Source organism: Numida meleagris, chromosome 6 (genome assembly GCF_002078875.1).
Source record: "Numida meleagris isolate 19003 breed g44 Domestic line chromosome 6, NumMel1.0, whole genome shotgun sequence".
NCBI classification, from domain to species: Eukaryota; Metazoa; Chordata; class Aves; order Galliformes; family Numididae; genus Numida; species Numida meleagris.
This window is the reverse complement of record NC_034414.1, coordinates 39,492,103-39,507,461: the sequence shown is the minus strand read 5'-3', so window position 1 is coordinate 39,507,461 and position 15,359 is coordinate 39,492,103. Positions and strand designations below refer to the sequence as shown.

Sequence of the window (15,359 nt, the reverse complement as noted above, 5' to 3'; positions counted from 1 at the left end):
GATTCGGGAAAAGACTCCTGAAAGGTCAAGTGTTTTTCTTATCAGTTTGCAGGAGTCAACCAGGGTGAATCGGGACACATCATTGCTAGAAGCTGCTAGTATGCCTCTTCTGGCAATGTGGAAAAGCAACTTAAATTTTCACTACAAGCAGCCTGAACAGCAGATCCTGAGTTTCACTATCGCTGTGTTACAACACTGAGCAAACAACACAGTACAAAGATGCCTACTTCACTCCCAGTCAGCAGTTTTAGTATTTTTCTGCCAGAGGCCAGTCATATCCTGCTGCCTATAAATGATGTGCTGAGGACAAAAGATCTACAGATGATAAGGCCGTTTCTTCTACTTGGAGCCACACTCACACATCTCAGGCTTCCATTTGGGTCATTCTTATTGGTGAGGAGAAAAAGGAATCTAGGAGGTCAAGACAGTTTGAAGATCAAGACTGAGAGACAGGCCAAAAGGATGCAGTCATCAGAGACTTTATTCTTTCTTCCAGAAAAGCCTTCAATACGACGAAAAGTTTATAATCTGAGACTGGAGGAGACCTAACACCACAGAATTTGGGGCAAAACATGCATTAAATTAGTTTCAAATTTGATTGTTTTAACAGTTCATTGAAAAAAATCCTTTCTTTTAAAGAAAGATTGGACATGGATTAAGGTTAAGACACATGTAAGTTAGAAGAGCATTGGACTTACGAACAGACCAGAACCTTTAAGTTTTGGTGCCTCAGACAGGATAAGACAACAGTATATCATAAGCTCAAAGAAGGAAGCATTCAATTAGAAAACTGAAGAATGTGTAAAAGGTCTAATAACTTGTGAGATCTTCTCCTTTGTCTCTTGATCTACTTTTTCCGTTATGCTCAGTTTGACTTCAAGACCACTCTCCACCTGAGTCAATCCCTAATTTCCTATTTTATTACTTATTACTGTTCATCCATCCATGCTATCTTTATATCCAATAGCTTGTAAAACAAATATTTCTTCTTTCAGTATCTGGCTTGCCTAGTCACTGCATTCTCACCTGCCAACCATTCCTTAGGCACATATTCCCCAAAGCTTTTGAGATCAGTGAAATATTCACATCCCTAGGAGCAGAGGTAGGAGTCTACAACATACCGTATAAAAAAAGTAGAACTTTGTTGCATTATTTCAATGATATTTCTGTTTGGTCAGCCTTCAGAGATGGCTGACTATATACTATAGTAATATAAATATTCTGTATTAATCTGCCCCCTACCCAGTTTTCATGTTGCATTTTCTTGGCTTCACCACAGAGCTCCCATGTACATCCGTGATCTAGCCTAGGCCCATATGGCTTAATCTAACAGAGCACCCCAGGTCTTCCAGTACTACTGGAAATGGTCCATCTGCCTTGCAGTCCATCTTCCTTAACGTACTGAGAGGCTGAAATCCAACAAATTTCAATATGGGAAGTTGCCTCTTTTCTGAAATGGCAACAGAAACTCCAAACCAATCTCAAACACAGATATTTTCACTGTCTGAGCATTGACGTAAAATACATCTACTACAAATTCTTTGGAGAAATCACACAAAACTAATGTTTTTGTAGGGCCACTTTCTTATGACCCAGGTCAGCTTGCTGACCACACCCCATACACTAAAATAGCTTCATTTTATGCTCAGATTTGAATTTGTAGTAGCAACCAGTCAGAGGGGAAGAACTGGGGCTAAAGGCTGGAAAGTGTGAAATCTGTGTATGTACCAAGGCTGATTTGGCCAACGGCCTGTGACATTCCTTCTCTGCTTGCTAAGCTTACCAGCTTACAGGATATACATATGCATACAGAGCAGAAGCCTTCCAGTCTCCAGAAAATGTTCCAGACAAAGACCTGCCAGAGACATTCCTGGGAAACCTGACAAACTTGCAAATTCCTTTGTAGAGTCTCCAGCGTATGCATCCATTTAACAATGAAAAAAAACCCTACAGTCATACTGCTGCTGTGGATGGCTGAACTCCCCTCTTCCTTCTCCTGAAAAAGTCAGGCTTTCATTTAGCCACTGCCTCCAAAATTTCCAGTGGAAGTGATTTTGATAAGGCACAATTTCTCATCAAGGTGTAATCCTTCCCAAAACACAAGTACTAGCTGCTCAGCCTGGCCCATTCAGTGACTCTGCAGATCTGCAAATGTTGCTGCACCATAACAAAAACCTCTGCTCCAATTTCCTTTGGCAACTCAGAGCAAAAGGGTTCAATTCCTACACTGCAGAAGCTACGCTGACATTTTTGCTTTCTACAGCCTCTGCTGAGATCAGTTGCGTTATTGCCGATGCTACAAGTTAGTAGTATTAGAAGTCATTTCAATTCTTGTGTCAATAGCCTGAGGATGAGGAAAAGATGGGGCCCTGCAGCAGTATAAAGAGCTTTGTGAAAAAGGAAAGAAAAACAGACCTCTGGCTTCATCTCCTGGCTTCTTGTTCCACTTCCTGCTTACAGACTGACATGTCTTCTTCTTCTATGTTTCCCCTTCACTCTCTCAGCTGAAGGGTAAAAGTCAACTAAATGGTTATGTAAGGAAAATAAATCAGATTAAGACTCAGATAAAGTAAGTTGAGTCAAATCAAGGGACTAACACTGAGAGTGGGAAAAAAAAAAAAAACACCAAAAACATTCAGTGAGGAAAGTATCCCTACAGTTCTGAAAATATTTGCTGGTTTTTTTGTAGCCACCACATTGCACTGCTCAGGTCTGGAACCAAAGGAGCTGTCGACCACTGGGACCTTACAGCGTTTTGCCTCACTGGCAGTTTGTTTTGTGGCCAGGAAAATGCAGACCAGGGCCTCAAGCTGTGTAGATGAGATGGGTGACTGAGGAGGAATGATATGGGTTCGAGGTTTTGCTGTAACTGTTTAGCTGAAGCCCTTTATTTTGAGATTCTTGTGGCATAAGACTTCCACAAAGTCACTCTGAGACACTGTAAACTGCCTATTCCATTTATTCTTCACTTCCTCTCTACTGTCCTAACATTTAGTAAACTCCTCTTTTCCTTCCCAGTTTCCGTTTTCTGTCTAAATGAAAAATGTAGAATGAGGACAGCACTCCATCCTCCAATGGACCTGTCAGCTGTTTGCAGGAATGCTGGCTGCTGGATCTTGGGCACTGACTGCTTGCATAACTGAGATGGAGACAGCTCGGTCTGGCCCTTGCCTGGGTGGTCCGATGTTATCCCTATGACTGAACTCTCTGGCTAGAAGAATTGGAGCTATTCCTAATGATAGCTGGGTCCTGAAATCTCACACCCTCCCTCACAGAGAAGGGCAGAGCTCCCACAAGGCTTCCCCTCCTTCTCTCCCTGCTTCTGGTGAAGCTGGCCATTTCAATGCATTCTTATATACATAAGCATTAATAACTACAAAGTACTACAGCCTGGCAGATATCAACCGCAGCCCCCATCACCAGTCTGTGATAGGGACCTCACACAGATCCAGCACTACAGGATAAAATCCTCTTTTTTACCTTGCAGCATATTTCAGAGAAGTAGCGTGCTGTTCACAAAGGAAAGTATATACATATCCAGAATCCAGCCACCTGGCTCTGGATCTACGTGCATGCTGTGCATTTTAACTTTCTCCCCACAGAACATCCTGCAGTGTAAGCACATGGAAATACTTTATGCTAAACACACCTTAAGTACAGACTCTAGAATTCATGCCTGGTAGGGAACACAGCAGAGGAAAAAGAAGACTAGATTATTTTGGTCACAGCTTTCATCCATTTATCCATCAGGGAAGGCCAATCACTAATAGGTACAGACAAAAAAATCTTAGTTCATCTCTCCTGAAGTAGCATAGGAGCCAATAAAAATCTTAAATTAGAAAAGAAGATAACAAAGGCAATTTAGTCCCGAATACAATAGAAAGGGTTTAATTTCCCAAATTCACCATCACTGTATCTGCTGTTATTCTCCAACAGCACTCCAATAGGAGTAATTCTAGCTCATGTTCGGCACTGGGCAAACCAAACAAGCAAAATTTCAGGACAATCTGAAAAATAGAATTGACACACTGACTTTAACACACTGACAACACTGCAGTTGAACCACAGCACATACTGACAAAGACATCAGCATCTTGTGAAAATAATTATCCTTCATCTGCAATGCATAATCAGGGAAATCCCTCATTTCAGATAATGATTTCCTCACAAGCGCCTCAGAAACACTGCTATCATAAAGGAAATACTTAGCTTGACTACAGTAAAACAATGTGGTAAGGAAAAGGTTATAAATATGGGTACAGAAGCATAGCACATGTTCCTCTTCACATTAGAGACAGAAAGCCAGTTCAGAGCAATGGCCTGGCAAAACTGCTATCCTGCCTGACACATTTCAGAGGACAGAAGACACTTTAATCTCCATTTCAGTTAGCTAAAACATCTAGTTGATAAGGAAAATTCATTACTTCTGTATGTTAAAACCTAGCAATTTGCCATCTGAAAAACATTCATTATTCTAAGGTAAATATTCCAGATCATATTGTCCACGTAAATCTACAATATAGCTCTGAATCCTATTAAGCATTTGACCTTAATGGCATCTTGTCACAGGAAGTTTCAGAAAATAAGCATATTGTGTGTGACTGTAACTATTCCCTTTTATCAGTCTTTACTTTGGTGTCTTCCTACTAAACTGAATATCCCCCTTATCTTATTATGAGAAACACAAAAAAAAAAATCATCATAATTCACCTTGTTATCCGCTGCTTTGTATAATTCCTGCATTTCTATTTCCTCCCTAAACAAACTACCTTCATTTTTATTTATTTGAATGCATGGTCATCTGGTTCTGGAGCTAGACTTGCTGCTTTAATTTACAGGAAACATTTATGGTCTTTATTACCAATAAGCATATTTGTTACATTTCTATCACCACCAACTCAACCTTTCCATAGAAACTTTGCCGCTATACTTGTTGCATATGTTCTGATTTCTTAAAGGTATACTCATCCAGCCAGAGAAGTCTCACTAAATATTTTTTGTCTGCTCTATCTTTTCTTCTGACAGGAATCTCATTTCACTGCCTGGAAAGAAAACGCAGCTCCTCTGTACCTACTACAGTGGAAATTTGTACAAAAGAAATGATTTAATCTCTCTAATGCTCTAATCATCCAAGACTTGTTTCCACAGACCTAGTCTACATCTCCATTATGCCAGTAATGTACAATAGTAGAATTAGGAAAATCTGATTTCTGTGGCATCCCAGCACATCTCCCTCTGACCATCAACCCATGGCCACACCTTGAGTAGTGCGTTCAGTTTTGGGCCCCTCACTACAAGAAAGACATTGAGGCCCTGGAGTGTGTTCAGAGAAGGGCAATGAAGCTGATGAGGGGTCTTGAGCAAAGGCCTTATGAGGAGTGGCTGAGGGTGCTGGGATTGTTCAGTCTGGAGAAGAGGAGGCTCAGGGGAGACCTGATTCCCCTCTACAACTCCCTGAAGGAAAGTTGTTGTGAGGTGAGGGTCAGCCTCTTCTCTCCCATGTAACTAGTGATAGGACTAGAAGGCCTCAAGCTGTGCCAAGGGAGATTCAGGTTGGACATTAGGAAATACTTCTCTGAGAGAGTGGTCAGGTGCTGGAATGGGCTGCCCAGGGAGGTGGTGGAGTCACTGACCCTGGAGGTTTTCAAGAAACATTTAGATGTTGTACTGAGGGACATGGAAATATTTGTGATAGATGGATGGTGGATGATCTTAGAGGTCTTTTCCAACCTTGGTGATTCTATGATTCTGTAACTTGAGACTATCATACTTGAGTGTGTCCTAAAAGCAACATCTTTCCTGCATTTTTCATTAAAGACAAGAGTTTCCCCAGGAACTCCTTATCTTCTATCCAAGATGGAACACTCCTTTATCGCCCCCACATATATCACTGTGGAGGCACCCTTGGCTTCTCTTTGTTGCAAGCATGATTATGCACTGCTAATTTTATTATGATACTGTGTAAAATACTTTTCAAAAACACCAACCAATACAACAGAACTATGTCCCTGCATACTGTGAGGACTGAAGACGAAGTTCATACCAGATAACTATGAAACCACAATAGTAGGATGATATCTTCCACCTCCCATCTTATAAAACCTTGTTCACTTTATGAATATCAGTACGAAGCTCCCACTTGGTGTTTTAGAAGTGATTGGAGAGGACTGACAAGGCAACTGATATAACCACAGACAGTCTTATTTTCTGAAGACATGTTAAATTTCCTTGTTCAAAGCTTTTCAGCTACTTACACTTAAAAATTTCCCCTTGAACATTATCATTTCAGCAGCCAACTGACTTAATAAATCAAATTAATTTAGTATAGAAAGCAGAATATAGGAGTACGTGAGAGAAAACGTGAAGCAGGTGCTGCATGCATGAGTAGGAAACAGGGAGGAACAGTAGGGATTAGAGAGAGCCGGAAGCGGACTCTCAACTCTGATGATGGTGACATCATTCCAAGCGCAGCTGTTGAGGCTATATTGCTGGGAACCCCAGAGACCCAGACTAGTACTTGGATAGTGAGAATTGCTTCTACAAGAAGTGGAATGGAAAACAAACTTCCCAGCTGCTCTTGGAAGGAGGTACTGTTTTAGAGTACGCCCACCCCCAAGACACAGCTGGGTACAACCCAGACAACCAATGCACAGTCAAAGGCATTCAACACACATGTAGAAGTTCTTGCCTTTGGAAAATAAGCAGCCCACAGTAGTAGTAATATTTTCAATAGTCTCTCTCTCTTTCACTACCCTCCACCACATCCCTCAACCAATAGACTTAATCTTGCCATTAAGCATAATTAAATCCAAATATTGACTCTCTTTCATACCAGCCAGGTACTTTCAAACCAGGTACACAAAATCCATGTTTTCAGGCCTCTACATCAATGCACTCAGCTTGGGAAACAAACAGGAGGAGCTGGAAGCTACTGTGCTACTAGAAAACCACAATATAGTTGCTGTCACCTGAAACCTGATGGGATGATTCCCATGACTGGAGTGTGGCTATCAATGGCTACAAAATGTTCAGAAGGGACAGGCAAAGAAGGAGGGGAGGGAGTGTTGCTATCTACATTAAGAAAGGAAGAGAATGTGAAGAGCTGTCCCTAAAGAATAATCATGAGCAAGTCGAAAGCCTACGGTGACAGTTAGAGACCAAGACAGCAAAGGGAGTCTTGTGATAAGTGTCTACTACAGACCACTCGATCAAGCAGGGCCTGTCAATGAGGCCTTCTACCTCGAGCTACAGGATGCATTGTGATCGCAAGCGCTCGTCCTGCTGGGGGACTTCAACCACCCAGACATCTGCTGGAAAAGTAGCATGGTGAGCTGGAGGCAATCCAAGAGGCTCCTGGAATGCACAGGCGATAACTTCCTGAGCCAAGTAATAGAAGGACCCACTGGACCTGTTGCTCATCAATGCACATTAACTAATTGGTGACATCAGCACTGGAGGCTGCCTGGGCTGTACTGACCATGCTACGGCTGAGTTCATGCTCCAAAGGGATATGAGACAGGAAAAGAGTAAAATTAGGACACTGAATTTTAGGAAAGGTAAATTCCAGCACTTCAAGGAGTTAGTCAACAAAACACTCTGGGAAACTGCCCTCCTGGGTAAGGATGCAGAGCAGAGCTGGCAGAACTTTAAGGAAGCTTTCCTCAGCACACAAGAGCTCTCCATCCACAGGTGTAGCAAGTCAGGAAAGAAAGACAAGAGACTGGCATGGCTGAACCCGGACCTGCTGGTCAAACTGAAGAGCAAGAAGAAAATGCATAGGCAGTGTAAACAGACAGGTATGGTAGGAAGAGCATAATGAAGTTGCTAGGCTTTATAGAGATGGGGTCAGGAAAGTTGTTATGGTTTTGTGATTTTTTGTTGTCGGTACTCCACATCATGACATCATGTAAAGCACTGGCAGTTAAAGAGTTAATTCCCTGGTTACTGCAAACTGCCTTTTTTGGTGTGTGGCCCTCTGAGGGGGAGGGGAGGAGGTGCACTCCCCAGGGGTCTTTGCGTTGGAGGGGGGGCTGAAGCCGCCTGGGAGACCCGGGGTCTGTTCCTTCCTGCCTGGTGGAGAAAGCACGTGGTCCTCCTGCAGTTTACTGCGTAAGATTTTCAGCCTGTAAACTCTCTGTTACAATTCTACTAGCCTCATTTCTGATATATTTAGTAAAATTAGTTGTTCCTCCTCAGATTGGTGCCGCTGTTTTTGTGTTAGATCCGCCTACGAGTCCCCTGCCTTTCCCCTGTTCCCATTGTTTTCCCAGGGTGCGGGCCTGCAGCTTCCCTGCTGTTTTAGCCGCTGGACCGCCCGGGGCCGGCCCCTACCCGCTGACAATTTTTTTTTTTTTCCTTTCCTCTTTTCTCTTCTTTTTTTTTTTTTCTTTTGGGCCTGTCCCCCTTGTCACGGATGCAGACCCTTAGATAATACCATGACAAATGTCAAGGCCCAGCTTCAACTCAACTTGGCAAGGCATGCCAAGAAGAACAAGAGAGGCTTCTGCAGGTACCTCAACCAGAAAAGGGAAGTCCATGAGCATGTACCACCCCTGCTCCACAGTGAGTGATACAGGCAAGCTGGTAACAACATACAAGGCAGCTGAGGTACTTAAATTTTTTACTCTACTCTGGTAACTGCTTGTCACACAGCCCTCAAATGTTTGGTTTCGTAGGAGGGGATTGGGGAAGAAACGTCCTTCCTACTGTAAGCAAAGATCAGGTTTGTGACCACCAGAAGAACCTGAGCGTCCATAAGTCTGTGGGTCCCGATGAGACGCACTCCAGAGTGCTGGACGAATTAGCTGATGTAGTCACCATGCCACTCTTAATGGTATTTGAAAAGTTGTGGCAGTCAGGTGAAGTTGCCGATGACTGGAAAAAAGGCAACATCACACCCATTTTTAAGAAGGGTAAAAAGGATGACCCTGAGAACTACCAACCTGTCAGTCTTACCTCTGTGCTGTGGAAGATCATGGAACAGATCCTCCTGGAAGCTATGCTAAGGCACATGGAAGACAGGGAGGTGACACAGGAGAACCAGAATGGCTTCACCAAGGGCAAGTCCTGCTTGACCAACCTAGTGGCCTTTCATGATGGTGTCACTGCATCAATGGACAAGGAAGGAGCCACTGATCTCATCTATCTTGACTTCAGTAGGGCCTCTGACAAGGTACCGCACAACATCTTTCTCTCCAAATTGGAAAGATATGGATTTGATGGGTGGAGTGTTCAATGGATGAAGAACTGGCTGCAGGATCGAGTCCAGAGAGTGGTCAATGACTCCATGCCTGGATGGAGATCAGTGACAAGTGATGCTCCACAGGGGTCAGAGCTGGGATTGATACTTTTTAATATCTTTACCAATGGCATTGACAGCGGGGTTGAGTGCACCCTCAGCAAGTTTGCTGATGACACCAAGCTGTAGGATGCAGTCACCAGAGGGACAGGATGCCATCCAGAGGGACCTAGACAGGCTTGAGCAGTGGGCCCAGGTGAACATCATGAGGTTCAGTGAATCCAAATGCAAGATCTTGTACCTGGGTTGAAGCAATCCTCACCACCAAAACAAGCCGGGTGATGAAAGGATTGAGTGCAGCCCTGTCAAAAAAAGACCTGGGGGTACTGGTGGATGGCAAGCTGGACATGAGCCAGCAGTGTGCCCTCACAGCCCAGAAATCCAACCGTAGCCTGGGCTGCATCAAAAGAAGGGTGGCCAGCAGGTCAAGGGAGGCGATCCTGCCCCTCCACTCTGCACTAAGGAGGTGGCCTCACCTGGAGTACTACATCCAGATGTGGAGTCCTCAGTACACAAGAGACATAGACCTGTTGGAGCTCATCTAGAGGAGAGCCACAAAAATGATCCAAAGGATGGAACACCTCTGTTATGAGGACAGGCTGAGAGAGCTGGGGCTGTTCAGCCTGGAGAAGAGAAGGCTCCGAGGTGACCTGAGAGCAGCCTTTCAATATCTAAAGGGGAGCTGCAGGAAAGAAGGGGACAGACTGCTTAGCAGGGTCTGTGGTGATAGAACAAGGGGAAATGGCTTCAAGCTAAAAGAGGGTAGATTTAGATTAGATATAAGGAAAAGGTTTTATACAGTGAGGGTTGTGAGACACTGTAACAGGTTGCCCAGTGATGTGGTTGATGCCCCATCCCTGGAGACTTTCAAGACAAGGCTGCATAAGGCCCTGGCCAACCTGATCTAGCTGTGCATGTCCCTGTTCACTGCAGGAGAGTTGGACTAGATGACCTTTAAAGGTCCCTTTCAACTCTAAGGATTCTACGATTTTCTAATTGTCTGCTCAATTTCCCTTTCTCCTATAAAAGGACTTCGGCAATGTTCTTGTAATTTCACAGAAAATCAGAATTCTGGTCACTGTAAGCACTTCAAAATAACAATATGACAGAAATCGATTTTTAAGATTTACTTTTTCCAACATGACTCAGCCCAGCTCAGTGCTGACACAGAAACCTGTCACAGAGATTCTAGCTTTACTGCTTACATACCTGCTGTGTAAGGAGACTGATGTGGCTTGGTGGGGAATACTGACAAGCTGCTTGCTTTTCTGCCAGCTGCTGCAGTTCTGCTGCTACCATACTGGGGCTGTAACGTTTGCTCAGGGAAGGAGCGTCTTCTGTACCTTTGTTCATCGTGACAGAGCCCACACGCTGCCCACTTGGACTGCGATGGCGCAAACCTGCCAAAAAAACAAAAAGCCAATGAAATATTTTATCATACTTGGTGAGCAGTATCACAGAATCATAGAATGGTTTGAGTTGGAAGGGACCTTAAAGATGATCTAGTTTCAAACCTCCATCATGGCAGACACTTTCCACTAGATCAGGTTGTTCAAGGTCTCACTCTTGAACACTTCCAGGGAGGGGCACATCTACAGCTTCTTTGAGCAACCTGTTCCAGTGCCTAACCACCTTCACAGTAAAGAATTTCTTCTTTAATCTAAACCTACCCTATTTACTTCAACACCGTTCCTCTTTATCTTATCTTATATATCCTGGTAAAGAATTTATCCCCATCTTTCTTGCAGGCCCCCATTAGGTGCAGGAAGGCTGCTATGAGGTCTCCCTAGAGACCTTTAAGCTGAACAACCTCAACTCTCCCAGTCCCCCTTTAGAGGAAAGCTTTTCTGCTCTGATAATTTTTGTGGTCTTCCTCTGGATTCACTCTAACAGTATGTCTGGCTCTCTCACTCTGCTGATCACACAGATGCAAAAGCAGGTATGACATTTCCTGTGGGTTCTAGGGAGAATACAGCCTTCTGTTCTGTATAGGTTTTCCCTATATAAGCTTGAATCAACAGCAAATCCGCATTCTCTTCAACATAATGTATTTAATTGCGTGTAGTGCCAGGGAATTTTGGCTAGCTGTTACGCATGTTAAATCTATAACGATTTTCCTTCAAAACACATGGATTCCTTTAAATAAGCTATGAAATTGGCAAGTCAGGTTTATTTAAATACTCGAAAGTTTGTCACTATGTATACAGCAACCCTCTTGAAAATGTGCTGATGCAGTACTCAAAGCAAATATACAGTATCATTTCAAAGAAAAACATGTTACCAGGACCATGGCTGTTAGCTTACGCATGGTTCCCAAAACTTTCTGAACAGATTACCATCTGCGTCCATAAATTCCTAGTTTCTTCTATCTTTCAAAATCCTAACAATCTAAAGTTACATTGCTTAACTGCGTTCTATCCCAGAACAGTAAATGAGAAGTGTCCGGATCTCATTTTTAAGATATTCTGGGATGCAACAATCCTGAAAGGTCCTAGAGAATGAGATACAATACAAATCCACTTCAATCTTTCGTTTTTAGAGATCTTGACACACCTTTAAGCATTCAACAACTATGAAGTTTGACTAATAGATTTCTCTTTGAGAGAAAAATGAGGAACTAAGAACTGCACATAGACTGAGAGAGGACTTCTACTAACTGAAACTACACTCAAATCACTAAAGAAAAGTAATACAAACAGGTTAAAATATATAATTCTTTATTTCCAAGCTTTTCCAAAACAAGTTCAATTCCCTATTTATATCCTCAGTAAAAGGGCATTTTTTAACAAACAAGGGCTGCTTCATGCATTCCTCCTTTCCATGAGAAATTTAGCAGCATTGGAACAAGATTCAAATCTAGAAATGTAAAATTCCCACCTATTCCAGAACACAGATTATAAAATCTTTATACTGCACTAGCCAGTCATTATGCAACACAGAACACTCACCCGCTTTTGCAGAGGTTGATCGGGACAATCTTTGACTGTAGATCTGTGCAGCTCTCTGTAAAGACGAGAGTGGGCCAATGGTGTAGCTACCAGAACAACGATGAAACCCTGCAAGGCTAGAAGCCTCACTGGACACTGGGTTTGTGAAGACAGAAGAGTAGTCAGTGGCTGTGCTCTGGCTCTGGGAGGAAGGCAGGGAAGATGAGGAATGAATTAGCTTTAGACCAGTTGGAGGAGTCGGCAATGAACAGTGACCAGCCACCTGTGGATTTCCAGAGGCTGCAGGCTGAGATGGTAACTGGGAACTGGTACTTCTCCGGAACGTGGCACCAGAAGCAGAGGAAGAAGCACTAGGAGGGCAGCACCGAGGTAATTTCACTTCAGCATTTAAAGAGAAGGTGGATCTTTCTGGAACTACAAAAAGACAGTGAGTACACTACATGAGAGAAGCTGCTTTTGAAGTCCATTAGACAATAACAACAAACTCAAGATACCTCTGTTCATAGACTCGCTGAAGCCAAAGCAACCTCATCTATAAGTAAAGACGCAGCTCTACATGATGAAAATCTTCTTTCAAAGCTTGTCATGTCTAGATTTTTCCCTACAGAAGAGCAGCTAACTCACTCATACTGCTCACCCTACAGTACCTCTTGGGTTTAAAAGAAAAAGATGCAGAATTTTCCCCAAAACTGAGCATTCAGATACCTCAGTTTGAACCCACAAATTCTAACGTTTGTTTAAATCTGTATTAAAAACAGTATATGCATCCGTTACTTTTTCTTGATGATGAATGAAGTCAGTTCACTTACAGGTTGATTTCACTTCTTTGGGTTTACAGCCTCTTACTCTTCCTTCTACAGGCAGATCTGCAACTGAACTTTTGGGTTGATCACCTTTTATTTTTTTCATCACCTTGGGATGGTCTGTAAAAATTAGGAATTAGGAGGCAGAAGTTGGAACAGGACTGGAGAATTAAGATCTTGTTATATAATGCACTTTCCTGCTAATATTGTAGACCATGAAACTCTATTATCATAATTGTATTGTCACATACAGCAACAAGGACTACTAGATGTGAGCAGCTGATAATGCAGTTCCTTCCATGGAATGCTTAATTAGACTCAAATGTGCAGACTCCACTCTCCAATCAGTATGATCACTGTAGGCAGCACAACTGAATAGGTCTTGGTTTCTCTCATCTGTTATTTTGATTACAGGATTTCACATTTCTAATTCCAGCATCTTCAAATTTCCACATTCATTTGATATCATTTCCACTATTCATTGATATCAGTGAAAAGTCATCATATTTAGAGTTCCTTATAAAGCCAGTCCCGTTTCATACCACTTCACTGAAAGAAGTTAGGAGTTCACTTACTCTAGTCTTCAAAGCATGGAATCACTGACTAGAAAGGAAAAAAAAAAAAGAAACACAACCTCCAGAAACTTGAACAACATTCTGGATGGTCTTTTCTCTTTCTGTAGACTGAAGTGAAATTGGATTAGTCTGGGCAACATAATCTCAAAATTGCCTACAACACTTACCCCCCTGAGGTTGATTCTCTGACTGGTTACTGGTGTTCCTGGGTTTTGCGGTCCCAGAGTTTGTTCCTAGGAAGACGCTTGCTGACTTATTTTTTTGTGTGTAAAATGTCAACACTTCCTCCAACTCTCTCTCACTACAATAAGGAGAGAAGAAAGGACCTAAATGAAGACGCCAAACTTTTCTCTTTATGTAACAATCAAAGAGTAAGGAGGCTGAAGAGGAAAGTGGGAAAAAGGTGAGGCCACACAAGTTATTTGCATAGTTTTGCAAGAGTGGAAGGAAAGAAACGTGCTTAGATTAAATAACAGTTTCCCGCTAAAATGCCATTCTTTTATGCAGTAGAAAATTCAAGGGACCCAGGAACATTCCTAGGATAAATAAAGAACAAACAAAACTCCAAACATGCTGAAGAAGATTAGCTCAACAGGAAGGATTCAATGCTTAGCTAAATTAGCGAATCTTTCTCAGGTGCTCCCTAGGTCAAGCAGCTATCATGTTCATGAAAGAACTCATCTCAGCCTGTTTTAAGGTCATCATTAGCTTTGGTAGGAAGGGAGGTGGGGGGGACAAGGAAAGAGGAGGAAAGAGCTTATTCATTAGCCAAAACTGCGAGACAAACAAGCAGAACAATCACAATATTTTTTGTGAATCTCACAAACTTGCTTGTGTTTCTCATTTTCTTGAAAAGAAGAGAGTTTAGCTACTCGCGTTCTAAGCCTCTGTTGGTCCCAAACCAGTATTAGTTACTCAGCTATTCAACTACTTAGTTATGCAAGCTGCAATTTTTTAAATATATACACACACACACCATGTTTTCCTTTTGCTGTTGTCTCAGCGTTAGTGAGTATACAGAACACAAAATTAAGTAGTGCCAGTAACACTACAAAAAATATAACTGGAATACAAATTTGCATAGCAGCAGTTATAATCCTTCAAAGTGTCCTCTACACATCATACTTGTACTAGTCTTAGCTAACCTAACCTTTTGTAAAAGCAACATCTAAAAGCTGGACCCACTGGAGTCTGTGTTTTCAGAGCATGCTGCAAAGGTTACTTTCCCTCTAAAAGCAGTAAGAATAAAGTGAAGAGAAAACATAAGAGTGAAGAATTTCTGGCAGAGAGATGCCTTCAGATTTAAGTGAATTTACCAGCATATGTATTTACTTTTACATACTTTACTATCATACTTTTTACTTCTTCAGCGTTGCACTCACTGTGCTGCAGAACAAACACTCGAAGTGAAAAACTGTTCTCTTTTGTCAGCTACAGATGACCAGTTTGCTGATGGAAGCTTCAAGCATATAGCAACACAGTGTTAGCTATCAGAGTTCTCTAACATACCTGATGCTTCATAGGAAGGTGAAAAATCATTGCTAGAAACTGTTCTTTATCACTCAGGAAGATGGTCCAGCAAAAATATCCAGCCCCAGCCTAGACTGCGCATCAGGCCACAATGTCGTGATAGTCAGTAACATGGAAACAGAAGAGTATGTAGTTCTGCCCTACACAGCCATGCCTTTTAGCATGGCAACAGTCATTTTCGTGACCAGAGATGTCAGACCCAAGA

The 15,359-nt window shown here is 42.4% G+C and overlaps 1 protein-coding gene across 5 annotated transcripts in view; it reads right to left on the bottom strand.

The window, feature by feature from the left end:
- TTLL5 (tubulin tyrosine ligase like 5) overlaps nt 1-15,359 on the bottom strand; it is a 132,902-nt gene that overhangs the window by 65,028 nt on the left and 52,515 nt on the right. For 4 of the 5 annotated variants that reach the window (XR_002440162.1, XM_021401304.1, XM_021401307.1 and 1 more), the window contains 4 exons: nt 13,792-13,925; nt 13,056-13,169; nt 12,247-12,660; nt 10,508-10,698 (listed from right to left, as the gene is read on the bottom strand). Coding sequence is in view for 4 of the 5 variants with exons in the window: in XM_021401304.1 (XP_021256979.1) it covers nt 10,508-10,698; nt 12,247-12,660; nt 13,056-13,169; nt 13,792-13,925 (853 nt within the window). In the remaining variant the exon portion in view is untranslated. The remainder of the gene's footprint in view (nt 1-10,507; nt 10,699-12,246; nt 12,661-13,055; nt 13,170-13,791; nt 13,926-15,359) is intronic. The other variant, XM_021401306.1, reaches the window with a different exon arrangement.